Raw genomic sequence first — 26,713 nt, 5'->3', positions numbered from 1 at the left:
TGATCCCGAGTTCAAGGTACGAGCAGTTTCACCAGTTGCGCTACGTCCTCTGTATCCTCGAGGCTCCAGCACGCTTCGATGGCCGCTTTGGTCTTTTGCGCGCCTATCACGGGAATAGCCTGATCAGAAAACTTCCTCTCGAGTTGTTCGATAGTCATGGGCCGCGCGACGGACCCGGTCGCGTGCTCGACGTGGAACGACTTTTCTGCAAGGTCTGCACGTTCACCACCTCCATTCCTGGCCTGTTCGTACTTGAACGTCAAGTAAGCTTCGTCGTCCCGCACTTTGTCATCCGTCGTCACGTTGATTTTATCCCTCACTGCTCTGACCGTTGCGTCTTGCGCGGCAACTTCGTCGGAGAACTCGGCTGGCCCAGCCGCTCCGTGAACCAAGCCTACGGCACAGCCGTGGTACAAGGAGAAGATGGTCTGGAGCTGGGTCTGGGGATGTCTGACTGAACACAACCGCACACACTGCGGGTTGACCACCACGTCTATCGACACCAGTCTGGAGTGGAAAGGGGCTTCGCCCTCGGCGCCTTCAGCGAAGTACCGATGTGCTTCGAGACAACCGTCGATGAGCGGATGGATCACAATGCCACATGGGTACGGCTTGAACGTGTTCTCGAGAATCTGCCACGATCTACTCTCGGCGAGAGCCGACAGTTGGGTCTCGTCCACCGTCGTCGAAACAAGCTTGAGCCACGCCTCGATCGGCCTCGTGCAGCTCCCGAAGCCTTGCGCGGCTAATCGCGCCGCGAGGATTCCGTCCTGCGCCCCTCGACCCATGTGCAGCGTCTTGGTGTCCACGCCGAACATTGCGCGAAGACCTCCTGCCATAGTCGATGCGTGGCCTAGAGCGGCAGTGAATTGAGCCGAGTCAAGCCTCATTGCTTTTGCAATGGCAGCCGCCGCAGCAAAATGTCCAGTCGTGCCTGTGATGTGCCTTGAGAGTGTTTTCAATCAGCCATGCACACGGTACATCAGTTCTGTTCGCATCCGCTGCTACGCACCATCCGTCTTTGTAGTGGCTGGGCCCTAGGGCATTGCCCACGGCGCACTGCGTTTCCACCCCGGCGACGAATGCCAGGATAAAATCTTTGCCGGACATCGGGTGCATTTCCGCCCACGACAGCAGGGCGGCAAGCGGTGTTCCTGAAGGATGGATCACGGTGCGCAGATGCGTGTCATCGTAGTCCGCAGTCGTGATGGAGATGCCGTTGACTAGGACCGCGGTGTCGAAACCTGCTGGTTCACGATGGCCTATGATTGTGCATCCGTCGTTTGTTCGGCTACTACGGGACAGCAGTGCCTTGATCGCTTTGGTTGCAGGCGAAGCGCGGCATGAGCCCAAACCACATCCGATGGCGTTCAGAATGGAGCGCTTCGCCTGCTCAATGACTTCTTGTGGCAGTTGATCATGACTTAGTTGTGCCAGGAAGTCGGCCAGCTTGGATGTGTGGTCTATGTTGTCCATGGTTTGCGGTTCTGTGGGCGCCACCGGTGGCATTCTGGCTGTTTCAAACGAGCAAATACAGAGCACAAACTTACCATGGAAGTTTCTTCTATAGAGGCGCTACACTTGAATGTGGACGGATTTTGCCATGTCTACGCGTTTCTTGAAAAGTAGAATATCCTGAGGTAGCCTGGCACTTCCTTTTGGGACAACCTCCACTTCCCCAAATGGGGGTTAAGGAGCTAGGTTTGGAGATACCATAGATGGCCTGAACAGCACCACCTGGTCTGGTCATCGAATGGGCGGCGTTGTGTGAGCCATCAATGCCGAAGGCGACTTATGTGTTGGTTGATGTATCAGATATTATCAAGGATGGTATTTGTCTATAGGAATGTTCATTATCACGGCCTCTACATGACTCGCACTTCGTAGCAAATCGCCAGATATTTGAAACGTTCCCCAGGATGTTTGATGTCATGCGTGTCGGATATGAAATCCCGCAAGCCCCATTGACCCTCGTCCCTCCTGCGCGAGTTATTTGAGCAGCGAGCGGCTTCTGGTGTAGATTAGATCAAGGTGATCATCAAGCTATGAACTCATCTGTAGGTCTGGGAAACGTACGGGACTGTTGTAATTTTGATGTCACCCAAGCTGATCGTACGACCTCCTGTATCAGATGGATTGAAATACGTGCTAATGAAAAGCCTCATCGCTCGAATATGCTCTTCGATACATCATTACTGTCTAATTTTCACAACTTATGGTTCACCTTCGGACCTCCGTTGACCAGTACAAACGGTGATACAGTCTGACACCAAAACATGGCTTCAAAGGCGGCTGGTAGTCTGATCTCTAAGGCCGGTCGACCGGCGTCGCGCATTCAACCCCCACAGAGTCATCGTCTTCTATCGTCGAATCCTGTACAAGCCCAAGCACAAACTCTTCTACAAGACAAAGAGAACGGGTTCGGCTTCATCCGTCACAACCCTCGCACCCCGAAGCCTCGGACCCAAGGCGTCACCGAGATTCGAGGTCCGTACTACTCTGCCTACGGCAAGCGTCACTTACAAGATGTGCTCGAGACAATGGGTTACCACATTGACGGGCTCAAATTCGCAGGGGGAAGTTTCTCAATGATGCCCGAACACGCCGTGCGGGAGCTGGTTGACCTTGCACACGAGCATCAAGTCTACGTGAGCACCGGTGGATGGATGGAACATGTCCTCACACAGCCTGATGCCCCCACCGCCGTCGACAAGTACCTGAAGAAGTGCAAGAACATCGGGTTCGACGTGGTTGAGCTGTCTTCGGGGTTTCTGTCGTTCCCACCGGACGACTGGCTGCGGCTCGTCGACAAGGTCCACAGTATGGGCCTGAAGGCCAAGCCGGAGTTGGGCATCCAGTTCGGAGCGGGTGGCGACACGGCAGCAGAGGACCTGGAGGCCACAGGCACCTCGGATCCCAGCAAGGTGATCAACCTGGGGAAGAAGTTCGTCGAAGCCGGCGTCGAACGCATGATGATCGAGAGCGAGGGGATCACGGAGAACGTCAAGAGCTGGCGAACAGATGTCATCCAAGCCACCCTCCGAGATCTGCCGCGGGAGAAGGTCATGTTTGAGGCGGCCGACCCGCCCGTCTTCAATTGGTATGTTCGCGAGTTTGGCATCGACGTCAACCTGTTCGTGGATCATTCTCAGATCGTGCAGTTGACTTGCCTTCGGAGCGGCATTTGGGGCATGGCCGATACCTTTGGTAAGATTGTTAGCTATCGCGATTGAGATTTATGTCGTATGGAATAGGTGTAATGAACATGAACAAGTCCTGAATTACTGTACATTCCCCTGCGGGTAGGGTGCTTCATCGGCCATTGGTTTTCACGGTCGGCGTTTCACCAGCGGCGACTAAACTTGGTGAAGATGGCTGAGGACGCATTCATTGCCGTGGGCGCAGAAGACTTAAGTGATTCTGAACCGTAAACGGTGTTGATGGATGCAACCCAAGACAACCCGGTTACACCTGGGCGGCTCAGATCCGAGGCTGGTGTTGGCTGTGGTACGTAAAGGGCGAGGCTGAGCGGTGTGCACCGGTCACTAGGCTGAGCAAGGTTCTTTGTTGCGACAGGTCGGTTCTTCAGGCCATCAGGGACAATACGAGTTACGGCCTGTCAGCCTAGCATCGATTCAGTACTGCATTATCGTGATTTCGTTGGCTTCGTTGGCGGATCGACCGGATGCTCAAACGAATACGAGGACAAACTCTCCACTTCGTCGGCTTCATCGCGAGATTGACATCATTTTAACCCTCGCAACACGAGACACACAGACAATAATACTCAGTTTTCTCCCAATGCACTACGATCCGAGGTTACTTGTACTGGTTCACAAATCGATGGAGTCCTGCTGATCTGCACTTCCCAGGGCCTTGCGGACGTCTGCGTTTGTCATAATTGGACTACACTGCTCTGTATGTCGATCTCTCTCTTGATGTTCATTGTGTTGTACAGCCTCACTGCCGCAAGGTAAGGTACCTTAATATCCCTCAGGTATCAATAAGATCTATATCTCTTTCACTTTCACTTTCACCTTCACTGTCATTTCCTATTCTTCTCCTTGCAGTCCGCTGCGGGTGCCCATCATCCCTTCGCTCAATCTCCACCTGGAACCTCGGCCACGATGAAGTCCACCCTTCTCGCAGCAGCCCTAAGTAGTTTTCTTGCTCTTTCGAATGGTGAGTGGTTTCCGAGATTCATTTGGCCTTGGGCAGTTTGGCTGACATCTTGGGCTCGTAGGATACGCACTGGATGTCGACGAGGCTGCTATTGAAATATTCCAGAATGCCCGTCGAGCACTTCCCAATTCTCCCCGAGGGTACACGCCCTCTAAAGTAGATTGCCCTCGAGATGCGCCGTCCGTACGATCCGCTTCGTCACTCTCTCCGAACGAGACGGCATGGCTGGAGAAGCGAAGGAACAACACAATCACACCCATGCGGACATTGTTGAGCCGATTAAACATCACAGACTTTGATGCAGGGCAATACATTGACAACCATGCTCAGAATGCTTCTGCTCTCCCGAATATTGGTATCGCCGTGTCAGGAGGTGGCTGGCGAGCGTTGATGAATGGGGCGGGCGCTCTGAAAGCGTTTGATTCTCGGACGCCAAATAACACGGGCGACGGAAAACTTGGTGGACTGCTACAATCTGCCACATATCTGTCGGGACTTAGCGGCGGAGGCTGGCTTGTTGGATCACTGTTCATGAACAATTACTCTACGGTCGGTGCGTTGCAAGCAGATGACAGTGGTTCGGTTTGGGAGTTTGGGAACTCTGTCTTTGAGGGACCCGAATCTGGGAGCATCCAGCTCTTCAGTACGGCTGAATACTATGGTCACCTGGTCAGCGACGTCGGGGGCAAAGAGGATGCGGGATTCGACCTCTCTCTCACGGATATTTGGGGTCGAGCCTTGTCATTCCAGCTCATTAACGCCACGGACGGTGGGCCAGCATACACCTTCTCGTCGATCGCCATTTCGCAACCGTTCATCGACGCAGATTCCCCGTTCCCTATCCTGGTCGCCGATGCTCGAGCTCCTGGAGAAACTTTGATTGGCGGAAATGCGACCGTATACGAGTTCAACCCGTTTGAGATGGGCTCCTGGGATCCCACCTCGTATGGCTTTGTGCCCACCCAGTACTTGGGCACCAATTTTACAGCTGGCCGCGTGCCCGACGATGATCGGTGTGTAGTTGGATTCGACAATGGTGGTTATATCATGGGGACATCGTCTAGCCTCTTCAACCAATTCCTTCTCCAGCTGAACTCGACCGATATACCAGACAGCTTGAGAAGTCTGTTCGCCGATATCCTAGGAGGCCTCGACCAGGACAACGACGATATCGCTGACTACACGCCAAACCCGTTCTTCCATTACAACCCCGAGACCAATCCTTCGGCCAACTCGACCCGCCTTACTCTCGTCGATGGAGGCGAAGATCTGCAAAATATCCCCTTGCATCCATTGATCCAGCCCAACCGAAATGTCGATGTCATCTTTGCTGTCGACTCATCGGCAGACACGAATGATAACTGGCCCAACGCCACAGCTTTGGTCGCCACCTACGAACGATCTCTGACTGATCTTGCGAACAACACCGTCTTTCCCAGTATTCCTGACCAGAACACCATTGTCAATTTGGGTCTCAACACGCATCCGACCTTTTTCGGCTGCGATGTGTCCAATTTTACCGAAGGCGCACACATTCCACCGTTGATTGTCTACATTCCCAATTCACCATATATCACATACAGCAATCAACCTACCTTCACCTTCTCCACCAACAACACATACCGCGACGCCATTATTCTCAACGGTCAAGACGTAGCCACAATGGGCAATGGTACGGTGGACGAGACATGGCCTACATGCGTTGGCTGTGCCATTTTGAGCCGAAGTCTGGACCGCACAGGCACCGAGGTCCCGGAAGTCTGCCAGCAGTGCTTCAACCACTTTTGCTGGAATGGTACGATTGACTCTTCGGAGCCGGCACCGTATGAGCCGACACCCATACTCGCCCAGGTGGATCTTTCAAGCAAAGGGATTTCATCAAAGTTATTCAATCGCTGGACCGCGGGAGTCGCTATTGTAATGGCTATTGCTCCATCACTATGATGATCGCCTTCTTGGAACAAACTCCAGAATATGTCACCATCTTTGGGGACATGATGACCGGAATGATGTTACTTCGGATCTTTAGATTATCACAGCCACTCAATGTTATGTACACAAGAGATCTTTGATGGAAGGATTTGTCGATTTTGATTGGTGCATTTGGGAAGGCGACTGGGAAAAATAAAAGCATGGAGCATAGTGAAGTGATTCAGGGGTGCCAGGGGGAGCACGACTTTGAATTTAGATTTGACCTCAGGTCCGATTGAGACATGTACGGATTCTTAGGTTGGCTCCAGTTGTGATGAGATCCTTTGGATAGTATATACAAACCATGGATTGATATTTGACCTGAACTTTGATGCTCTTGACTCGGACCAGACTTTCGGACAAGAGTAGTGCGAATACTGAAGACCGAGCATTGGGATGGAGTCGCGTATAAGTGGACTCTTTTGGGGTAAGTCGTACTCGTATTGGTAATCCTATTGTGACAGTCGAACGGCCTTTGCTCGGGCGAAGTCGAGGTCAAATGGCAGTGCTGACTCCCATCATGAATCTACTAGTCAGAGTATTGGTTGTTTGTCCATGTCATCATTCCAAGAGCCTGTCTGTAGCCGATCACTCGTGCCGATACCCGTCACTACCAAAGGGCAGGTAGGTAGGTGGCCACCCTTCCCCCATGTACGGGCCCTTTTGCTAGGTTCTGTACAGTGCAATGGGATCTCCTCTAGGTGCGTACTCTCTTGTACATCAATGAGGCGTGGTGGGTGTCAGAGGAACATACCGTGGTACCATGGGCTTTGCATTCACCGTCGCCCGAAAAGCGGAGATCAAAAAAATGCCTGCTGTATATGACAAAACACATATGGTAAAAAGGAACTCCGCAATAACAAAAGTAATACAGTAGTTGAACCAGATCAACAAAAAGCCAGATTGCGGCGCCTTTCGATGTGACTTTCCCTCATCTGGGCAATTTCCGTCCGAGCGCGTCAGTGAGAGGAAGATCATGTCCACAATAAACCGAGAAGGATAAAATCCTTCGTACAACACCAGGGTCCCTTTGCTATTACTCGTACTCATTAAAAAACCTTCGGGCCCTCATTTTTCTACTACACCTCGGCAGGAAGAGCACCATGTAGGTATGTAGGTACACATACACAGTACCATTACAAACAGAAACAATATCAGAGGAGGACGACACAATACTATACCGGATTGGTATGCTTATATGAGCAGGAGCAGCGTGAGAAGGGCATCATTGCTTTCGTTATAGTATACGCCAGAGTACGATCGATTCTGACGACGACAACTCCACCCCGGGGAAGAAACCGAAGAAACGGACAGAGACACACTACACGAGACCCGAGAGACGTCTCGCCATCCTTGGAGGAAAGCCATGAGAGGCGCCTCTCTCTACCCTTCAAGGGCACAGTGTTGACGGATCAAGACCGAGAGGACCTCGAGGATTTTAAAGATTCACATCATTCCGGCTATAAGAATGGCCTCCCACGACACCATAGAGCGAGGGGATGTCGCTCGACCTCGCTCATCTTTCTCTTCATCATCACAACCACGTCACCACCTCCATGAAAAAATCGATATTGAAAGTATCGTTTCCAATGAAGAACCTTTACCAGTGTTGGAACCACCGCCTCACCACCTCCACCACCACCACCACTCCTCCTCCTCCAACGACATCACGTACGAATACCTCACATTCGACACCGAGATCCCATCCTACCCCGACCTCGACCTGCGCAAGTACGAATCTGCACTGACATGGTCCCCGGCGCACAAGAGGACCATTCTAGTGCTTTGCTGTTTCTGCACCTTCTTCGCCGCCTACTCGGCCGGAAGCTACTCGATAGCCAGCTCGCCGCAGCGGTCAAAGTGGCACCTGTCCCAGACGGCCTTCAACACGGGCGTGACGGCGTGGGCGCTCGGGTTCGCGATGTCGCCCATGTTCCTCGCGCCCTTTTCCGAAATCAACGGCCGACGACCCGTGTTTCTGGGCAGCGCCGTGGTTTTCCTGGCGGCTCTGATCGCGTGCGCGACCACCCCCTCGTTCGCGGGCATGCTGGTGGCGCGCTTCTTCGTCGGCGCCGGGGCGAGCACCTTCTCCACCATGATCGGCGGCGTCTTGAGTGACGTTTACACCAACGAGGACAGAAACACGCCGATGAGCATCTACTCCGGGTGCGCGCTCGCGGGGACCGCCGTGGGTCCGCTGTGCAGCGGGTTCGTCGTCGGCCAGGGCGTGAACTACAGGTGGGTGTATTATCACCAGGTCATCGCCGTCGGGGCGCTGTTGGTCGTGGTGTATTTCTTCTTCAAAGAGTCGAGGGGATCGGTGCTGCTGAGCCGCAAGGCGAGGGCGATCAATGCCTATTTTGACAAGATGGAGGAGGAGGAGGGGGACGCGCAGAGTCAAAATCAAAACGACGTGCACGCATTCGCTTCCAAGGACGTCGCCGGGGACGACGTCAACGTCAAGGTCCAGGATGAGTGCGAGGGCACCGAGAAGGATGCCGCTGGACGACAAGGGTCAGGTCGAAGCACACGCGTCCGGTACAAGGTGGCGGCAGACGAATCGCGGTCGTCTCTGTCGCACATGATCTACCTCTCGCTCACGATCCCGTTCAAGCTCATGTTCACGGAACCGGTCGTGTTCTTCTTCAGCCTGTGGGCGGCGTTCGCGTGGGCGCTGCTGTACATGACCTTCTCGGTGATCCCGCTGGTGTTCAGCACGCGGCACGGCTTCGACACCGAGCAGAGCGGCGCCGTGTTCGGGGCCATCGCCGCCGGGTCCGTCGTGGCGACCGTCGTGTCGGTGTTCCAGGAACGCATCGCCAGGCGCCACTGGCCCAAACTCCTCACCGCGTCGCCCGAGTCCCGGCTGTACTTTGCCTGTCTCGAGGCCGCGCTGCTGCCCGTGGGCCTGTTCTGGTTCGGCTGGACCACCTTCTCGAGCGTGCACTGGATCTCGCCCGTCCTCGCCCTCGGCTGCGCCCAGATGGGCATCTTCGCCATCTACCTCGCCGTCTTCAACTACCTGGCCGACGTGTACCACCGGTACGCCTCGAGTGCCCTGGCCGCCCAGGGCTTCGCGAGGAACGTCTTCGCCGCCGTGTTCCCCTTGTTCACCGACCAGATGTTCACGCGCCTGGGGTACCCCGCCGCGAGCAGTCTGCTGGGCGGCATCGCGGCGCTGTTGACCGCCGTGCCGTGGGTGTTGTTGTTCAACGGCGAGAAGATCCGAGCGAGGAGTAAGATCGCTCGAGAGATCATGTCGGCGACTTGACCAAAACAAAACACGAGGGGAATTTTTGGTAAAAACAGAAAAACAGCGAAGGACGTCTTGAGAACGAGAAAAAGGAACTCGGGGAAATCCCCCAAAAAAAATAGGGAAGGGTTCTTGAGACAAATGAAAACCGCTTGAGATGGAAAAAAAAGGAGGTTATTGAGACAGGCATTCTCTGTCTGTAACGGATAAATGGATACTAGGTAAATACCTAGGGTGGTAGGAAGATCCGCAGACGGAAGTCCTCCTCATACAGTACAGAGTACACGTAACAAGTATATGTGTGTGTACCTTATGCAACGAACAAAAACGCGAGGTCGATGGTGCGCAAGGGCCAAAAGCCAATCCCCTTAAGACATGTGTTAATTCACGACGATAAGGGGGAGATACGGTTGGATGGCTGGCAACGGCATCATGCCCATTTATATGTCTCTCTTATCTCCATAACTTTTCATGTGGTATGTCTAATTTACACGGACAGTGCCTCTCTTACGAGACTCTAGTACTCGAACATTTCTTTTATTTGCCTTTCAAGCTTAAAGCTTAAGCTTTAACAGAGCCCTGCACTGCAAGACGAGAACACCATTTCTCAACGGATGCCTGCAAGACGACGCTCTTGTACCTCTGTAAGGGCTCTGCTTCCCGACAAGAACGCAACCACCCCCAGAGCCAAAAGTACAGGTAAGGTCTGAAACAGGTTCCACGTAATGTAGTAAAGCAACAAAACGGCCTCAATGCCAAAGATGGACCCGACAAACAGCGCATGTGCGAGAGGGGCATCTGAGAGAGCCTTGGAGAGATGGTCGATGTTGCCGCCCAGATACCCCCACTGCAACCCAAGATTAGCCTTCATTCATAAAGACCTTTTTTCTGGGGTAATCATGATTGCGGAGGAAGGACAGAGAAATAGAACAAGGCGGAAGAAGAGAGAGAGAAACTTACGGTTCCAATCAATGGCGAAAAGGTGGCAATGATAAAAAGCAGAAAAAGGCTACTAATGCCTATGCTCGGGCTCTTGGGGTCGGCGCGGAAAATGTGATGGATCTCCGGCAGTTTGCCATACCGGACGCCTTTGACGGACACGGGGACGGGCACGTTCGGGTCCAGCTCTAGGGCCAGAGGGAATGCTTCGCTGCTGTATCCTTCCGACGATCCGAATGAGGCAATAACAATGCTTGCTGAAAGCGGGGAAGAGGAGCGCAGAAATTGAGGCGGTAAGTCTTTCTGCGTCTGCAAGGGAACCAACAGTTAGCCCTAGGCGCTCCCTCCTTTCACACACCTAAGTATATATCGATGTATATCGTTCCCCTAGTTCGGAGAGTCCTGGGGAGAGAAACTTTACCAGTTCGACCTTTGCCTTTCCTGATGCTTTAATGCTGAAAGGATATGAAATGTCCAGTTTCTTCGACGAGTCTTGCAATAGGAGGAATGCCTGGTGAGGGCGTTTGGTCGTCTTGCCGTCCTGTGTCGTCAGGATGACTTTGAGAGTGTCCGCGGGACCCAGCTTCACTGGCTTCGACAACGCTTTCGATGGGACAAGCCTATAGGGTTCAAACATGGTCAGGTGGTCGTCTCGAAAGAATTTACTCCTTGACGTGGGCGGGAGTGTAGCTGGACGGACGTACTGCTCCTTGAGGCCTCCTCCAACGCCTGCACCCTTGGGAGCGACGGTGATGGAGCCTTCTGTGAAGGTCCATGATGCAGCTACAGAAGCTGAAGGGAGGATAGAGAGTAGCAGGGCTGCCTGCGACAGCAGACTTTGCAATCTCATCGTGCCGGTTGTTTGGGGGGATTGTGCACCTCGAGTTCAATGGACAAAGTTCCGTACTCTACGCAGACGTGTTACGACGTCGCCAGATGGTCTTCTCCAACGCCAAGCAACTGGAGTTATGTAAGCAAGGCTGACGAGGCTGCAAGGGACTCTCTTACCTCCGCATATAACCACGTCCCACCCACCAATGATTCGAGATTTTCCGTTTGGTAGCATCGCTCACTCGCACGCCATCAGCGTTATTTCTCATTGCACAGTTACGCGTCAGACAGGGCAAAATCCTTCAAGTTCAATCAAGCATATTACTCAACGAATACTACATGCTGCCACATATCACGCAGAAGGTGTGATCGTCATGATATTACAATAAACGAGGTAGGTAAGGATTAAATATCTATGAGCTCCCGCGTGCCATCTGGCGGAGGGCCGAATTCGTGACGCGCTCGGCTTGAACTTGAGACCAAGCGGTCATTATGTCTTCTATTGATATTGAGGAACAGAAGGGACACCCATCAAAGGCGGGCCTCGACGGATTTCCCGGTCCTGGATCCGACCATGGCGACGAGACTGCCCATATCAGAGCCGACAAGCTCGCTCGCAAATTGTCGGCTCGTCAAGTTCAGATGATCGCTATCGGAGGCACAATTGGTACCGGTCTTTTTCTAGGTACCGGCAAGTCTCTAGCTACCGGCGGTCCTGCCTCGACGTTGATCGCATATGCCATTGTCGGTGCGATCGTTTTTGTGACGATGCTGAGTCTAGGAGAAATGGCTGCGTTTGTTCCTGTAGCCGGGTCTTTCTGCACCTATGCAGGGCGTTTCGTTGATGATTCGCTGGGCTTTGCGTTGACGTGGAATTACTGGTTTAATGACGCAGTGTCCACTGCGGCAGACATAATTGCCCTACAGCTCTTACTGAAATTCTGGACCGACAACTTCCCTGGCTGGGCGATTAGCTTGATCTTCCTGATCGTCGTCATCTTCCTCAATCTGATGTCTGTCAGAGTATATGGCGAGGTACGTACTTTGTGCTGAATATCAGTTGTTTGTACCAACGGTCTATCTAACGACGGTTCTAGGTTGAGTACTGGCTCAGCTTGCTCAAAGTTGTGACGATCATCATCTTCATTATAATCGGAATCGTGGTCAATTGTGGAGGTAATCGCGAGCACAAGTACATTGGCGGCAAATACTGGTACATTGGTGATGCGCCTTTTGTCGATGGTATCGGCGGCTTCGCATCTGTCTTCGTCACCGCCTCGTTCGCCTATGGAGGAACAGAATCGATTGCTGTCACCGCCGGCGAAACGAAAAATCCGGCCAAGAACTTACCAAAGGTAGTGCGGAACGTCTTCTGGCGTATCCTGCTGTTCTACATTCTTTCCATTCTATTGATCGGTCTGAATGTACCGTACAACTACCCCAACCTGAGCGAGAAATCGACTGCCACAAGTCCATTCACAATTGTGTTTACTGAAGTTGGAAGTCATGTCGCTGGCAGCTTCATCAATGCTGTCATCTTGACGAGCGTCATTTCAGCCGCCAATCACGCCTTGTTCGCCGGTTCGAGACTCATGTATACTCTTGCAGTCGACGGATATGCTCCCAAATTTTTGGGAGGCCTCAACCGATTCCAGGTCCCCTCGATTGCAGTCTTGAGTACGTCGACTATTAGTGGGCTCTGCTTTGGGGCGAGCTACATCGGCGCTGGTCAATTATGGACGTGGCTGCAGAACATTGTTGGTGTGTCGAATCAACTGTCGTGGATCTGCATTGGTCTAGCCTCCTTGCGTTTCCGAGCCGGCATCAAAGCACAAGGTCTTGAGCACTTGCTTCCTTTCAAGAACTGGACGTACCCAGTCGGGCCAATTCTTGCGGTTGGGCTTAACACTGTGTTGGTCCTAGTTCAAGGATGGTCGTGCTTCAGTCCGTCATTTAGCGGGGTGGATTTCGTCTCCTTCTACATCGAGATCCCGATCATGTTGGTCATGATTGTCTTCTGGAAGCTCGTTAAGCGAACACGGTTCGTTCGCTTACACGAGATGGACTTGGTGACAGACCGGTACGATCTACATCCTGAATACCAAGCAGAGCATGAAGCGCTTTCAGAGACAGACCAGACAGCCTCTGCGAAGAAGAGATGGGTTCATGCACTCAAGGAGGGAGAGGAAGGGACGTGGCTCGGCAGGCTAAAGACAGTCGGCATGTGGCTGTTTCTGTAGTATAGTGTGTAAAACATCAAGTTTTTCAAGCTTAAAAACCACAAACAGGCACATTCAATTCGAGAGTTCACTTTCACTTACCGAAGGCAGGTACTATGCTCCTATCAGCCTCGTAGCCGAGCTGTCAACCCGAGCACGTGACATCAATCGCCAAGGATATTTTTCTACATGGAGTATTCGCGACTGCGGGAGCATGCCATTATCCAGTGTTTCGACGCACAGCAGTGGGATGACCATGGGAGTTAGACAAGGACTGACTTGAGTTGGAGTTCTGGGGCCAACGGGTTCATCGAATTAAACGCTCGTTTCCTGAGTACTGAGCATCTTTCGACATGGCCACGAAGGCACAAACTGCGTCTGGCTCAAAGCCGTCTGCCAATGCCGGCACTCCAAATCAAACGTATGACTTCGGCCTCCGGTGAGATATTTGTCGCTGACTTGATTAGACTGTACTTGCGAAATCTCCCCGAAAAAATCAACAAGAACGAGCTAAAACGCGCCCTGTACATGTTATTCTCCACGTACGGACCAGTGCTCGATATTGTCACCAATCGACTTGGCTCGAAAGGCCAGAGTATGCGCGGACAGGCACATGTTGTCTATAGAGATATTCAGACGAGTACGCAGGCTATGCGAGCGCTACAAGGGTTTGACTTTTTTGGAAAAGAAATGGTAGGTTCACTGTCAAGTCTATGAACAAAGAATGTCCCTCCGTTAAACTTCGCTCCAGGTCATTGTCTACGGCAAAGGACTGTCTTCCATAATACCCAAACTCCGAGGCACTTTCGAACCTTTAAGCACAGGCAGTGGCGCAAGCGAGACTACCGCTCTACAGAAATCTATCTTCAATGCTCCGCCTTCTGGACTGTCGGACAAGCCAACAGAAAACGGTCAACAGCAGTCTGAAATCAACGGCGAACCTCATGGTATTAAACGAGTCAGAGAAGAGGAAGAAGAGGAAGAAGAAGATGACGATGCTCCAATGGAAGAGGACGAGGACGATGCTCCGATGGAAGAGGATGAAGATTGAACCATGTGATTCACATTCTTTCGAGAATAATCTCTGCTGCAGGGAATGAGTATCCACGCCTTGAAGTCTGAGACAGTCATCCGAGTTCTCAGCACGGGATACAGTCTTGATGTGCCCTCGACTCGAAGGGTAACATTACATTCCGCGGGATGGGACCTCGTCAAGCGCCGTTTGATGGGCTTGATCGATGTGCTCGTTGCCAGAGTGGCAGCGTCTCTATGACATTACTTTCCAAACAGCGCACTCGGCACATATAACCCCACCGATGTACCAATGAGACCAAGCCAGAGCAAAAGATAATCCTCCGGGGACAAAGCTCTTTCGGGTTTCAGAACAGAAAGAGCCTCAGGAGTGTTGCAAGGATGTATGAAGTACGCGGGTTGGTCAGAGATTGGGTGATGCTACAAAATCAGCATTTGCATTTACGATGCTCTGGCGAGGAAGTCCCACTCACTGCCATACTGATTCCTCCCATCACTCCGACAGTACGGAGTGGCTCTTGCGAAGAGTTCGGCACGAGCAACTCGTATACCTGGTCAAGGTTCAAGCCAGCTTTACCAGGAACCTTTTGACATGTGAACCAGAGAATGGGAACGCTGTATGTTGGCGACAGGGTGACGGAGAAGGTGACATCCACATAACCTGTATTGTCCTTGCTGTCACCGACCTGGGACTTCAGTGAATGTTTAGATTTGAGAAGTTAAGTCCTCACGGTATCCCGACTGAGTGTCTCAGCTTCAGCGACTTCCTGCAACTCCTGTTCATTCTCTCCGCCTGTCCTCGTATTGTAGATGACCCTTCGCTGTTTGATTGCCAATTCTTCCTCTGTGAATTGCACACTCAGCCAATCTGTATCGTTCAATCTGTCAAAGCATCGGTCCTCCAGAGCCTTGCACGCAGCACGGAATTCTGGCTCCGTTATCGCCGGAAATGCTTGTATAGACGCCATTTAGTTGCTTGCATCGTGCTCCTCGCTACCGACTTTCTTGTCATCTGAGAGGCGGAGAATGTTCCGGTTTGAGGCGACTCGTTGCGAGGCAAGCAGGAATCGGGATTGGTTTGTTGCTCCGTCAGTCTAAATCGGTACCTATAAAGTCAGACCGGATCGAAATTGTACACTGGGGAAGATGCCACCCGGGGCCAAGCATTTATGAAAGTGTTGAGGACAAGAGCAAATGTGTCTACTTGCGACCTCGAACCTAGATCGACTTGGTCATATTGGACCGATACATTTGATTCGAACCCTTCAAGGCCGCACAACAGGCTCTTTTCAACATGGCTACTAGGCCGCTTCGAGAAGCGCCACGAGATGTATGCAAGCAATGTCAACCTGTTCGTGAGCGTCGGGACTCACTCTTCTCCTGCAGCTAGACTCAATAGCCAAACAAGAGGAAGGCCTCATCCTACCACATTTCACCGCCGACGATGCCCTGGAGATTGGCCTTTCAATCCGCAACCGGCTGAGAGCCCTCACCCATCTGTCTGCAGTTGTCAACATCTCGCTTGCGAACAGCAACAATCTTCTCTTCCATGCCGTCAGCCGGCCTGGCGTACAACCTGACAATGATATCTGGGTGGCCAGAAAGAGAAAAACAGTACTCCGATGGGGCGTCAGTACATGGTTCATGCACAACAAGATGCATGGCGATGAGGAGGCGTTCAAAAAGAAGTACATGCTGGGCGAGTCTGCCGGCGAGTATGCCATTCATGGAGGAGGTCTGCCCATCAGGGTCAAAGGCGTCGAGGGTATTGTCGCAGTACTGGTTGTAAGTGGCCTCAAGCAGTATGAGGATCACCAGATTGTCGTCGAGGCTCTGGAAGAGTTCTTAAGTAACGAAGAGAACGAGCCCACGTCACAGACGAGTCCCGAGGCATAGCCCACACCTGGTGCATGTCGTCTACAAGTATCATTTGTCTACAACGGAGCCACAGGACAGAATACATACCAAGAATTAATCGGTCTATATACAAGCCATTACGTTCGTCTGGTCTGGTTGCACCCAGGCTCTCGACTTCTTTATGTGCCCGGCTCCCGACACGGTTCGCGTGCAGTCTGGCTGTCTACCACTGGGCTGGGATGTTTTCGGCTACCCAGAATCAGCCATTACTCGGATCACAGAATGTATGGGCTGCCTGACAGAAGGTCCTGTTGACCCACAGAACCACAACCGCGAGCTTCGAATCCTTTCCGAATCTCGCATGCCGGACTCAGCGAGTAGAGTCACTCGCTGGAAGCACTGATACGATGGATCGGACTCTCAACAGCGCATACGTCCAACCACAGCAACATCCGCATCGTCAAGGGCTTCTCAGGTGACTCGTCCCTCATCCTGAGCGCGACAGGTAATTAACAATAACTTATCCGCCCTCTGACAATGGGCTATTGCAACTACCGTCGACATCAGCGTTGTAACCTCAGCTACATACACCGTTTCCTATCTGCCTCGATATACGAACGCTAGCAGGCCTCGGTTGCTCTTCTTTTGTTATTTGCTTACTTTTCGGCTAGTGTACTTGAAGGCCCGGTCAAGCTCATTATTATCCTATCATATTCGCGTATATTCCCTGCTAGCAATCCGGAAACTACGATTCGATATCGTATAGATAGCAAGAGATCAAAAGAGGCAGCTCGTCAAGAGCCTTTCTGCGTAGCCTCCTCTTCAGACCCGAGTTCGCGTCTTTGACTCACCGCAGGATCGATCAAGTTATTCCCCTTCTGAATGCTCCGTCTCTTTTCTGGAACTTGAACGGTCGTAACGTTACCTACGATGTGTTCGAGATCGTTTGCAACGTTACACGTTCATGTTGAAGGGCACTGTGACTGTTGCATACGCCATGAACTTGCAGACTGCTACAATGTACAGGCTTGTCCTTGCTGATTATCTTATTCATTGCTCCCGTCCCCAGGATCGTCTTTTGTGGGCACACTACCCTCTCCAACTCTGAACGTATGCCGAGAACCATTGGTGTTGGTTTGTTCTTCGGCGGCGACATTACGAGGCATTGAAAAGTTTTTGTTATAGAACGACGTTACTCATCGCAACACCTCCTGTAGGTATGCGGGTTCTACTAGCAGTGGTCCCTCTGCTTAGCAGGCTTACAACCCTTGGGACGGCTCAAGTCGTCACCCCAGCAATCATTACCACCGATGGGGGAAAGAACCTTACTGACGCCAATGGACTTGCTAAGACACCCCCTATGGGCTGGTCATCTTGGATTCAGTTCGGAGAAGATATCAATGAACAGCTGATCAGAGACACCATTGATGCACTAGAATCTACAGGTCTTCGAGATGTTGGGTTCAAGTTCGTCAACCTGGATGATGGTTGGCAGGCGCACAAGGGTGACCGAAGCCAACACCCCTTGACATACGATCCTGTCAAATTTCCCAATGGCATCAAGGCCGTAGCCGATTATGCTCACTCAAAGGGCTTCAAAATGGGCATCTACTCTGGGCCGGGTGGGACCACGTGTGCTGGCTACACTGGTAGCCAAGGACATGAGACTACAGACGCCCAAATGTTTGCAAGCTGGGGCATTGATCATCTGAAGTACGATGCCTGTTGCGCATTTGAGAATGCCTCAATTCCCGAAGTTCAAAACGTATTTCGTACCATGTCTCAGGCACTACTCAATACCAGCCATCCGATCGTGTACCATACCTGCCATTGCGGATGGGCAGATATATGGCAGTGGGCGGCTTACCTCGGTGCCAATCACTGGCGGATAGGACAAGACATCTCAGACGACTTCAATTATCCAGGGAACCGGGAGAAATACTATTTTGATGTTTTGGTAAGTCAAATGCTCTATCCCAAACACTGCTGTTACTGGCCTGGCTTTCTGACTAGTATCTAGGATATGATGTGAGTTTCGCTATCAAACAGATAGTCCACACCTGCTTCAACGCACAACCCCTTTTACTAATGGCCGTAGTGATCGTGGAAATGAACTTACGGCCTATGCCGGACCAGGACACTTTAATGACTTCGATATGCTTATTATTGGCTTGAATGGGAAGAGCATCGAACTTGTTGGTACAGGCTGTTCCAATGTTGAGTACCGCACCCACTTCAGCATGTGGTCAATATTGTCGTCGCCGCTGCTGATCGGCGCTGACGTGAGAAATCTTGACAATGCTTCCCTGGAAACCCTGTTGAACGCAGACATTATAGCTTTGAACCAGGACCCAGCCGGTAACCAAGCTCAACTTGTGCGGGACATTGCCAATGTCCAGGTGTACGCCAAAGAACTCGACGATGGCAGTTATGGAGTTGCTCTGTTGAATCGTGGTGGACAAACGGCGGATATCACTTTCGGAGTGCGCAGGGACCTTGTTATTGAATGGGACCGTTTTTACCTGAGGGACTTATGGGAATCGAAAGGAAATGCGTCCGACTATACCTTCTACAACATCCCTTTTTTACGGCAGAGGTCATGCCGCATGAAGCGAAGGTCTACAAAATATGGCAACCCCCTGAAGATGTTGATGATAGCCAAAAGGTTCTTGGCAAAAAGGGCAAGAGGGCACGATGAGAAATTTCAAGAATTTTGTAGGTTTCCAACCAGAATATCGCATGTACTACAAATAAAAGTACCTACCAAAGTCTGTTGTGGAAGCACAGCCTCGTGAAGAAATTTGGTCACGTGGAAGGCTGTGATCCAGTTGAAGGCTTCCGCTCTTTGACGCGGCGGACCGAATGTACCTATCCCAATCGCATACCTCACCTTTGGACCTTCGCCAACTTCAAACCCCCTTTCTTCTCGAAGTATACCGTTACTTATCAACCCATAGCTCCGTTTTCGCACCCGACCCTATTCCCGCAATGAACCACTATCCTCAAGCCTGGGGTCGAGTAGGTGGCTTCAATGCTATACGGGTCATGGATGAATGCTAACTCTCCCAAAGCCCAGAGACGATGTCTACGGCCCCTACGACCATTCCCATCTCAAAACCTCGATGCCGACAACCCATACCCAGTCTCCTGCCGTAACAGGAACATCGGTGTTGGGTGTCAAGTTCAAGGATGGTGTTGTCATTGCCGCAGACAATCTAGGTATGGCACTTCAAGTCTTCGTGGGGCATGAGTCCGCTTTACTGACGTCCTGTTGCAGCTTCATATGGATCTCTTGCTCGATTCACAGATGTTAAGCGTCTACGGACATTCCCCCCAAACACTGTCATCGGCTTCGGCGGCGACGTCTCCGACATGCAATACCTTGACCGATTACTACAATCACTAGACATTCGCGAGAACTATCTTTCCTCGAGCGAACACACTCTCAACGCAAAGAACCTGCACACATACCTCTCCAAAGTCATGTACAAGAGAAGGAGCGAGTTCAACCCTCTGTGGAACATGATGTTGGTTGCTGGTTTGGACGACGACGACAAACCATTTCTCGCCAGCGTTGACCTACTAGGCACCACCTTCTCGAGCCCGACGCTGGCGACTGGATTCGGCGCGCATTTGGCCCAGCCTCTCCTCCGGAAGCTCATGCCTAATGACGAGGAAAGTGTAAAGGACGTTACGAAAGAGATGGCCGTTGAGGCAGTCAAGGCCAGTATGAAAGTGCTGTTCTACCGAGATGCTCGAAGCATGGACAAGTACAGCATCGCAGTGGTGACGAAGGACGGCGTGGAGCTCAAGGAGGATGAAAAGCTAGAGAATCAGAGCTGGGGTTTTGCTGATCAAATCCGCGGCTATGGTACGCAGACGGCATAGATGAGCCTGGTTTGAGATACGGGGACCGCAAAGCCACGCATGCACACACTCCTCGGTATATGCACGGCGTCTGGCGAATGGCGGCATATGGCCGCAAGGTGTCTGTACGAATACAAAGCTTTATCTAATGAGATGCAACCTTTTGTTGCTTTGGGACTCATCGTCCTTCGCGCTCGAACTCGAAAGGCCGAATCTGGACCCCCTGGTTGGCGAGGCGAGGCTCACTAGGCTGAGCAGCACGACGGCGCAGTAGCCTCGCCCGCCTGTGATTGGCACAGCCTAAATTGGTGTCCCCGGGCGTGAGTCAGTCAATGACGTCCCCCCGGAAGATTATTTTTTTTGGAGAACGTTCGGCCAGTTGCAAAGAAAATCACCGCCACTATAATAAGTCAAGGTGACTGACTGTTCGATCAATGCATAGAAACAACAAGATACAGCTAGACCTTCGTTCCTGCAGCACGCCTCTCTGGCGACTCCCACTATTCTCTGTCTACTAGATTATCTTTTGAGATCGTTCAGTTTCCAAAAGCTCATCGACGTTACTGAGTGTGACCTCTACTTTAGTAGTCACCAGGCGGTTGATTCCCCAAGCTGGAGACTACCGCCGCACCTGAACAATATCTCCCCCAGAACACTCTCATGGAGCCTGCTAATGCCCAGAGACCAGCGGGCTCAAACCCACGAGGACATAGATCCAGAAGAAGAGGCCCTCCAAGACCACCGCGGCCGGCACAGGATGCTCCTCGAGTGGCGGGGACAAGAGCCTTTGGTGGCCAACTTACACAACTAGATGCAGAAGCACCATCGTTTGTACCAGCGTCATTGCCTCCTACGGCGGCAGCTCCAAATCCCAGACCAAAGGCCTCGAACCCTCGTCCTCCTCGAAATCGAAGTGATCGAAGACCCGCAGCCCAGAAGCAGCCGCAGTCACAGTCGCAGGCTAGGAGAGGGTCGCTGTCCAGATCTACGGCACCCGACATTACCACACGAATCCACGAAGACATCTCAGGTGGAGTTTACGAGTGTGCGATTTGCACCAACGAGGTGACCCGGCATTCCAAGGTGTGGTCATGTCGTACTTGCTGGACAGTATTTCACATCGGATGTATTAAGAGATGGTCCAAGAATGAAGGCTCGGCCGTCCATCGCCCGGCTGGTCAGGAGGACGACGAGTCTCATTCAGGGAAGCAATGGAGATGTCCAGGCTGCAATTTACCAAAAGATACTACGCCGTCATCGTACACGTGTTGGTGTGAGAAAGAGCTGGATCCGAAAACGATCTCGGGCCTGCCACCACATTCGTGCGGGCAGACATGTGGTCGCGAGAGAACATTCCCCAAACCATGTCCGCACCCATGTGAACTGCTGTGTCATGCTGGACCTTGTCCTCCCTGTCCGTCCATGGGCCCCACACAGTCTTGCTTCTGTGGAAAGGAAGAGACAAGACGAAGATGCATAGAGACAAACTACGACACCGGCTGGAGTTGTGGCTCTATATGCGGTGATATCATGCCTTGCGGGGAACACACTTGCCAAAGACCTTGTCACGAGGGTCTTTGCGGTGCCTGTACTACGGAAGTCGAAGCAAAATGCTATTGCGGAAAGGTGGAAAAGAAGATGCCATGTCACGAGAAGGGCGATGAGAAGGAGAGCTTTGCCTGGTTAGGCTGTTTCGACTGCGGTCAGCTGTGCGAAAGAGTCATGGATTGCGGGAAGCACCACTGTGAAAAGCCTTGTCATCCCCAAGACGAAACGGAACCGCATTGTCCCCGGGCTGTTGATGTGGTTAAGTTCTGCCCTTGCGGTAAGACCGCTTTGGCAGACCTAGAAATCGAACCGCGAAAATCATGCACAGATCCCATCCCGAGTTGCCAGAAAGAATGCGGAAAGACATTGTCTTGCGGTCATCTGTGCAAACAGACATGTCATTTGGACGATTGTGAGCCTTGTGCTCTCCAAATCTCGGTCCCTTGTCGGTGCGGTCGAAACTCGTTCGATGTTATTTGCCACGAAGCTTCGGAAGACCCTCCTCAGTGCACCCGGCTGTGCAAGTCAACTTTGAATTGTGGTAGGCATGAGTGCGGCCAAAGATGCTGCACTGGAGAGCGAAAGGCTGCCGAACGTCAAGCTACGAAACGAAAGCTGAAACCTCTCGGGTCGGTGGCTCGGGTCTTCGACGAGAACATTGAGGCCGAGCATATATGCACTCGTCCTTGTGGACGCAGACTCAAGTGTGGAAACCACGATTGCACCGATCTGTGCCATAGAGGTCCATGCAGCAGCTGCAAAGAGGCCATTTTCGATGACATTTCATGCACATGTGGTAGGACTGTCCTGCAAGCACCTCTCCCGTGCGGTACTCAGCCTCCGCCATGCAGTTTCCCTTGCACCCGAACCAAGGATTGTGGACATCCCCAAGTAGCGCACAATTGTCACCTCCAAGAGGAGGAGTGCCCGAAGTGTCCATTCCTGACAGAAAAAGATTGCCTGTGCGGAAAGAAGACATTGAAGAATCAGCCTTGCTGGAGAACCGATGTCCTTTGTGGTCTGGTGTGTGGAAAAACACTCAGATGCGGATCGCACACATGCCGCAAGACGTGCCATAAGGCAGGCGAGTGTGAGGATTCTCAACAACACTGCCAGCAGGAGTGCGGTAAGGCGAAGAAGACGTGTGGCCACCCTTGCGAACAACGCTGTCACGCTCCCTCGGCGTGTAAGGAGGACAAACCATGCCCGTTCAAGGTCATGATTACCTGCGACTGCCAACGCAAGAAAGAAGAAGTCCGATGCAATGCACGATCAACCAACCCTGAGCCTTCTGGGCGGCAGACGTCCCTCAAGTGTGACGATGAATGTGCTCGATTGGAAAGAAACCGCAAACTTGCCCTGGCACTACATATTTCGGACGACCACACTGACGACCATGTTCCCTACTCGACAGCCACTTTACAAATGTACCTCGAGGATGTTGCGTGGGCACATGCACAGGAGGAGGCCCTTCGACTTTTTGCGGCCGATGAGACGCAGAAAAGATATCGTTGCCAGCCGATGAAGAGTCGGCAACGAAGTTTCATGCACAGCCTCGCCGAAGATTTTGGGTTTGATGGAGAAAGTCTTGATCCGGAGCCACACCGTCACGTTGTCTTGTTCAAAACGCCGAAGTTTGTCGCCGCGCCGATGAAGACTTTGGCACAGGTCGCACGAATCAAGCGAGCTCAGCTGAACGTGGCTGCACCTGTTCACAGCGCTCCCGAACGCAAGGCTGATGAGGTCAAGCATGAGTACAACGGGTTGATGTTGACCAAGCCAAAGTTTGCATTGACAGAAGATGAATTGCGGCCGGTGGTCAAGAAGGCAGCACCTACCATTGACCTTGATATTGTCTTTCTGCCTAACGATGAAGGAGTGGCTCTGCTCCCATCCATGTCTTGGGAGACGCCTGAACAGCTCACCACGCTGCTGACAAGCTTACAGCCTACTATTGCGGCTGAAGTGTCTAGACACAATTTGGCCGGGTCGGTAGTACTTTGCCAGTTCGACACGACTGGTCTTGAAGTCAAGATTGTTCAGCAGCAAGGAAAAGCCAGTGACACTTTTACGAATGGGTGGTCTAAAGTTGCGGCAAGACGGGCTGCACCAGCATCAGTCCCCCAGGTCAGGCCAGTTGGACAAAGACCTGTCTTTACGGTGCTTGGGAGTCGGCTGGCAGAAGCGAAGAAGAAGAAAGAAGAGAATGAGGCGAAGTTGAGGAAGAAAGTAGAAGCACAGGTTGTGGATGATTGGGAAAAGGAAGTTGAGGAAGAAGAAAGTAATGTGGTTGAGAACAGCGCAGACGGCAAAAGGGCGGAGGGTGATATTGAGACGACTAATGAGCCGAGTACGAGTCTGGAGTGAAGAGACCATGACTTAGGTGCTGTAGCCGCACCAGCATGGGTGACGGTGCGTACAGATGCAGATATTCAGCTGGTATCACTATGGAGTGCCTCGTTTGAGCTGCGATGAAGCATGAAGTGCTGTATGATGTGAGGCCTATTGGGTGGTCCCTGTGGGTGGCACAGCAGCCCCCATGGCCCCTTTGCGTTCGTCCCTGCGGCTCGCTTGTAGCGCCCGTATTAGCCACGGGTCTAGGCCACCAGACCACTGTTTAGGCTTTGGAAGCGGGCAGCGAAGTCTAGTTAGTCTTAGCGACCGCGATCGTCGGGCACCTTCCGAGCTGAAGACAAGCGAGCCCAACTCCTAATCGCCAAGTGCCTGTGCTATCTGAGCTGCTCTTGGCCGACGTCAGTGTCAACCCCGTTGCTTCTTCCTTGAGGTCGCAGGCGCAGTCCGTATCACAGCCGAACTTCTTCATGTCAAACTGTTGGATCCAGGCCTTCGACTACTCGTTGCTCTACCTAGAGGACACGATCCCTGTAACCAGCTACGTGTTACACCGGAGACTTGGCTGCATCGCTGCAGTCTGTGGCTGAAGACTCCCCCGCTATTCTCTTGCCTGTTTGTCTGTTTTCTTCTGACATACCTACCTACATAAGTCCAGTCTTCTTTTCCTCTTTTCCTCTTTTCCTCTTTTCTTCGCCGTACCTCACTTCCAAGTCTTTTGAACCTTTCGCCCCTAACCCCAATCTCAATCTCCAAACATGGATCAACTCAAAGGTGCCTTGAACAGCTTCACTGGAGGCGACAACCAACAACAAGGCCAAGGCCAAGGCCAACAGGGCCAGAACCAAGGCGATGGAGGATTCCTAGGTGGTCTCGGTGACAAACTCAACTCTGCGGCCGGTGGTGGTCGAGAATCAGAGAAGAACGAAGACGCACTTGACAAGGGTGAGATTGTTCGAGGGGAGTTGCAGGAAAAGATGTTGAGATGGCTAATTGTCGTAACATAGGCATCGACTTTGTTCAAGAGAGGTTTCTAGGACAAGGACCACAAGACAATGAGAGTGCCATTGAACAGGCAAAGGATGAACAGATTTCCGACTTCATTCGAAACCAATGTGAGTACTCGTACCATGTTCATGAGGGATTTGACGTTGGAGATGCTGATGCCGATATGTTCCATAGACAAATCGGCCACCGGTAACGACTTTCCTGTCAAGGACAAGAATTGAGGTTGATGACCAGCGAATTCGACCAAGGCTCGAAGAGGATAGATGGAGTGGTCTTTGCAGGATCCTAAAGGTTCTTTGAATGAATACAAGCATGAATTAGCGTACACCATGGAGTCTCTCTAGGAGTGTTGGTCGGGACGGTGTACATGGAGACAAGGTCCTTGTATCTGTTAAGGGTACGGAGCACTGTAGTTGTCTCAGGTACTCATGACGAGCAGAATGAGTATCATTATGGTGTCTTTCTTCTGTATATCTACGCTGTAGCATTGCTCTGTTTTCTGTACCTTTGTGATTACCAGCAACTATGTACATGTTATTCCTTGTCCGTATGGTGTTTCAGGGATATATAGAGTTTGGGCTTTGGAACGGCCTCAACTCGGGAACCCATTTAAAAACCCCTTCGTATTCGTATTAGTACTCGCAATGGATCGAATCGGTACAGTAATAAAAAGGACCTCGGCTATTCTACACGCTGCACATCATAAATATAAGCGACGAGCCGGGGACGACAGAATGAATTTGTTATGGAATTCAGTATTTACGGTTGTCTCTCTTCTCTCAGGTATAGGTGGTCTCGAAAACAACCTCGTACGACATCGACGTCTATGGTACCTATCTCAAGATACCGAAGTTGCTTACCCACACCTCCTTTGGCCATAGTTTGTTTTTTTCCCTATGGTATGAACCTAACGAGCGAGCGATTAGTTGGTTGATTCCTCCCCTCTCCCCTGCGAGACTACATTGGTATTACTCAACAACGAACCATCACACCACATCGATCAGTCCAATCGAATCCAATCGGTCCACTGGGAAGCTCATCCTTCTTCCCCCTTCCCTTCTCGTAAATCCGGGCCGGTTCCACCACCCCCTTGTTGCAGGCCGCGTCTAAAGTCGAGAAGCGAATCAAATCAGAAAAGGCCCCGAAAGTCAACAGGGTGAAAAGGGCGTGAAATTCCCAAAAAAAAGGAAAAAAGAGGAATAAGAATGGCCGATACCGAGAGATCGAAACCAAAAATAACACTCTACGTGGACGTCGTGAGTCCATTTGCATATCTGGGGTATTATATGCTTCGAGTAAGTCCCTTCCGAACCACCTTTTCCCGATCACCTACACCCAGCCTATCTAGATACATACCCTATCCGTAGGTAGTTGTCTCACTGCTCTCCCCCCCCCCCCCCCCCTATCCCCCTTTTTGTCTTTTTCTCTCCTACTACGCACTATCGCCTGACCATCTACCCCGTGCTGTACCCTGATTCGGCCTTGCATTGAATAAGTCACACATACATATGTCCACACATACACGCATATACACATGTATGCATGTTCACAAGTCCACCCACATGGCACCATGTATAAAAGTCCAAGTACCTTACCGCCTGAAGATCTACATATGCGCGACTAATCTCCTCGGTGGTTCTCCTCCTCAAACAGC

General features: G+C 51.8%; 12 protein-coding genes across 12 annotated transcripts; 9 read left to right on the top strand and 3 right to left on the bottom strand.

Annotated features, from left to right (window-relative positions):
• Nucleotides 1-11: 11 nt before the first annotated feature.
• PV08_01378 (uncharacterized protein) lies at nucleotides 12-1,509 on the bottom strand (the record flags this gene model as incomplete). The annotated part of the gene is made up of 2 exons (XM_016375740.1): nucleotides 12-945; nucleotides 1,013-1,509. The coding sequence occupies 2 exons, from the start codon at nucleotides 1,507-1,509 to the stop codon at nucleotides 12-14; spliced, it is 1,431 nt and encodes a 476-aa protein (XP_016241016.1).
• Nucleotides 1,510-2,276: 767 nt separating this feature from the next.
• Nucleotides 2,277-3,233, top strand: PV08_01377 (uncharacterized protein; the record flags this gene model as incomplete). Its single annotated transcript, XM_016375739.1, has 1 exon — nucleotides 2,277-3,233. The coding sequence occupies one exon, from the start codon at nucleotides 2,277-2,279 to the stop codon at nucleotides 3,231-3,233; it is 957 nt and encodes a 318-aa protein (XP_016241015.1).
• An 894-nt stretch (nucleotides 3,234-4,127) lies between these two features.
• On the top strand, nucleotides 4,128-6,126 carry PV08_01376 (uncharacterized protein; the record flags this gene model as incomplete). The annotated part of the gene is made up of 2 exons (XM_016375738.1): nucleotides 4,128-4,182; nucleotides 4,244-6,126. 2 exons carry the CDS (start codon nucleotides 4,128-4,130, stop codon nucleotides 6,124-6,126), a joined length of 1,938 nt encoding a protein of 645 aa, XP_016241014.1.
• A 1,495-nt stretch (nucleotides 6,127-7,621) lies between these two features.
• Nucleotides 7,622-9,424, top strand: PV08_01375 (uncharacterized protein; the record flags this gene model as incomplete). Its single annotated transcript, XM_016375737.1, has 1 exon — nucleotides 7,622-9,424. The coding sequence occupies one exon, from the start codon at nucleotides 7,622-7,624 to the stop codon at nucleotides 9,422-9,424; it is 1,803 nt and encodes a 600-aa protein (XP_016241013.1).
• Nucleotides 9,425-10,013: 589 nt separating this feature from the next.
• Nucleotides 10,014-11,195, bottom strand: PV08_01374 (uncharacterized protein; the record flags this gene model as incomplete). Its single annotated transcript, XM_016375736.1, has 3 exons — nucleotides 10,014-10,253; nucleotides 10,367-10,654; nucleotides 10,767-11,195. The coding sequence occupies 3 exons, from the start codon at nucleotides 11,193-11,195 to the stop codon at nucleotides 10,014-10,016; spliced, it is 957 nt and encodes a 318-aa protein (XP_016241012.1).
• Nucleotides 11,196-11,668: 473 nt separating this feature from the next.
• On the top strand, nucleotides 11,669-13,416 carry PV08_01373 (uncharacterized protein; the record flags this gene model as incomplete). The annotated part of the gene is made up of 2 exons (XM_016375735.1): nucleotides 11,669-12,211; nucleotides 12,274-13,416. 2 exons carry the CDS (start codon nucleotides 11,669-11,671, stop codon nucleotides 13,414-13,416), a joined length of 1,686 nt encoding a protein of 561 aa, XP_016241011.1.
• Nucleotides 13,417-13,748: 332 nt separating this feature from the next.
• PV08_01372 (uncharacterized protein) lies at nucleotides 13,749-14,446 on the top strand (the record flags this gene model as incomplete). The annotated part of the gene is made up of 3 exons (XM_016375734.1): nucleotides 13,749-13,834; nucleotides 13,863-14,088; nucleotides 14,147-14,446. 3 exons carry the CDS (start codon nucleotides 13,749-13,751, stop codon nucleotides 14,444-14,446), a joined length of 612 nt encoding a protein of 203 aa, XP_016241010.1.
• Nucleotides 14,447-14,670: 224 nt separating this feature from the next.
• On the bottom strand, nucleotides 14,671-15,395 carry PV08_01371 (uncharacterized protein; the record flags this gene model as incomplete). Its single annotated transcript, XM_016375733.1, has 3 exons — nucleotides 14,671-14,847; nucleotides 14,901-15,098; nucleotides 15,159-15,395. 3 exons carry the CDS (start codon nucleotides 15,393-15,395, stop codon nucleotides 14,671-14,673), a joined length of 612 nt encoding a protein of 203 aa, XP_016241009.1.
• Nucleotides 15,396-15,721: 326 nt separating this feature from the next.
• PV08_01370 (uncharacterized protein) lies at nucleotides 15,722-16,323 on the top strand (the record flags this gene model as incomplete). The annotated part of the gene is made up of 2 exons (XM_016375732.1): nucleotides 15,722-15,757; nucleotides 15,814-16,323. 2 exons carry the CDS (start codon nucleotides 15,722-15,724, stop codon nucleotides 16,321-16,323), a joined length of 546 nt encoding a protein of 181 aa, XP_016241008.1.
• Nucleotides 16,324-17,503: 1,180 nt separating this feature from the next.
• PV08_01369 (uncharacterized protein) lies at nucleotides 17,504-20,172 on the top strand (the record flags this gene model as incomplete). Its single annotated transcript, XM_016375731.1, has 6 exons — nucleotides 17,504-18,241; nucleotides 18,305-18,312; nucleotides 18,383-18,949; nucleotides 19,242-19,302; nucleotides 19,356-19,503; nucleotides 19,562-20,172. 6 exons carry the CDS (start codon nucleotides 17,504-17,506, stop codon nucleotides 20,170-20,172), a joined length of 2,133 nt encoding a protein of 710 aa, XP_016241007.1.
• A 2,372-nt stretch (nucleotides 20,173-22,544) lies between these two features.
• PV08_01368 (uncharacterized protein) lies at nucleotides 22,545-24,066 on the top strand (the record flags this gene model as incomplete). Its single annotated transcript, XM_016375730.1, has 2 exons — nucleotides 22,545-22,722; nucleotides 22,784-24,066. 2 exons carry the CDS (start codon nucleotides 22,545-22,547, stop codon nucleotides 24,064-24,066), a joined length of 1,461 nt encoding a protein of 486 aa, XP_016241006.1.
• A 743-nt stretch (nucleotides 24,067-24,809) lies between these two features.
• PV08_01367 (uncharacterized protein) lies at nucleotides 24,810-25,280 on the top strand (the record flags this gene model as incomplete). The annotated part of the gene is made up of 3 exons (XM_016375729.1): nucleotides 24,810-24,996; nucleotides 25,059-25,166; nucleotides 25,234-25,280. 3 exons carry the CDS (start codon nucleotides 24,810-24,812, stop codon nucleotides 25,278-25,280), a joined length of 342 nt encoding a protein of 113 aa, XP_016241005.1.
• Between the last annotated feature and the right edge of the window lie 1,433 nt (nucleotides 25,281-26,713).

This window comes from Exophiala spinifera (genome assembly GCF_000836115.1).
Source record: "Exophiala spinifera strain CBS 89968 unplaced genomic scaffold supercont1.1, whole genome shotgun sequence".
NCBI lineage: Eukaryota > Fungi > Ascomycota > Eurotiomycetes > Chaetothyriales > Herpotrichiellaceae > Exophiala > Exophiala spinifera.
The sequence above is the reverse complement of the archived record's forward strand: the minus strand, read 5'-3'. Positions and strand labels throughout refer to the sequence as shown.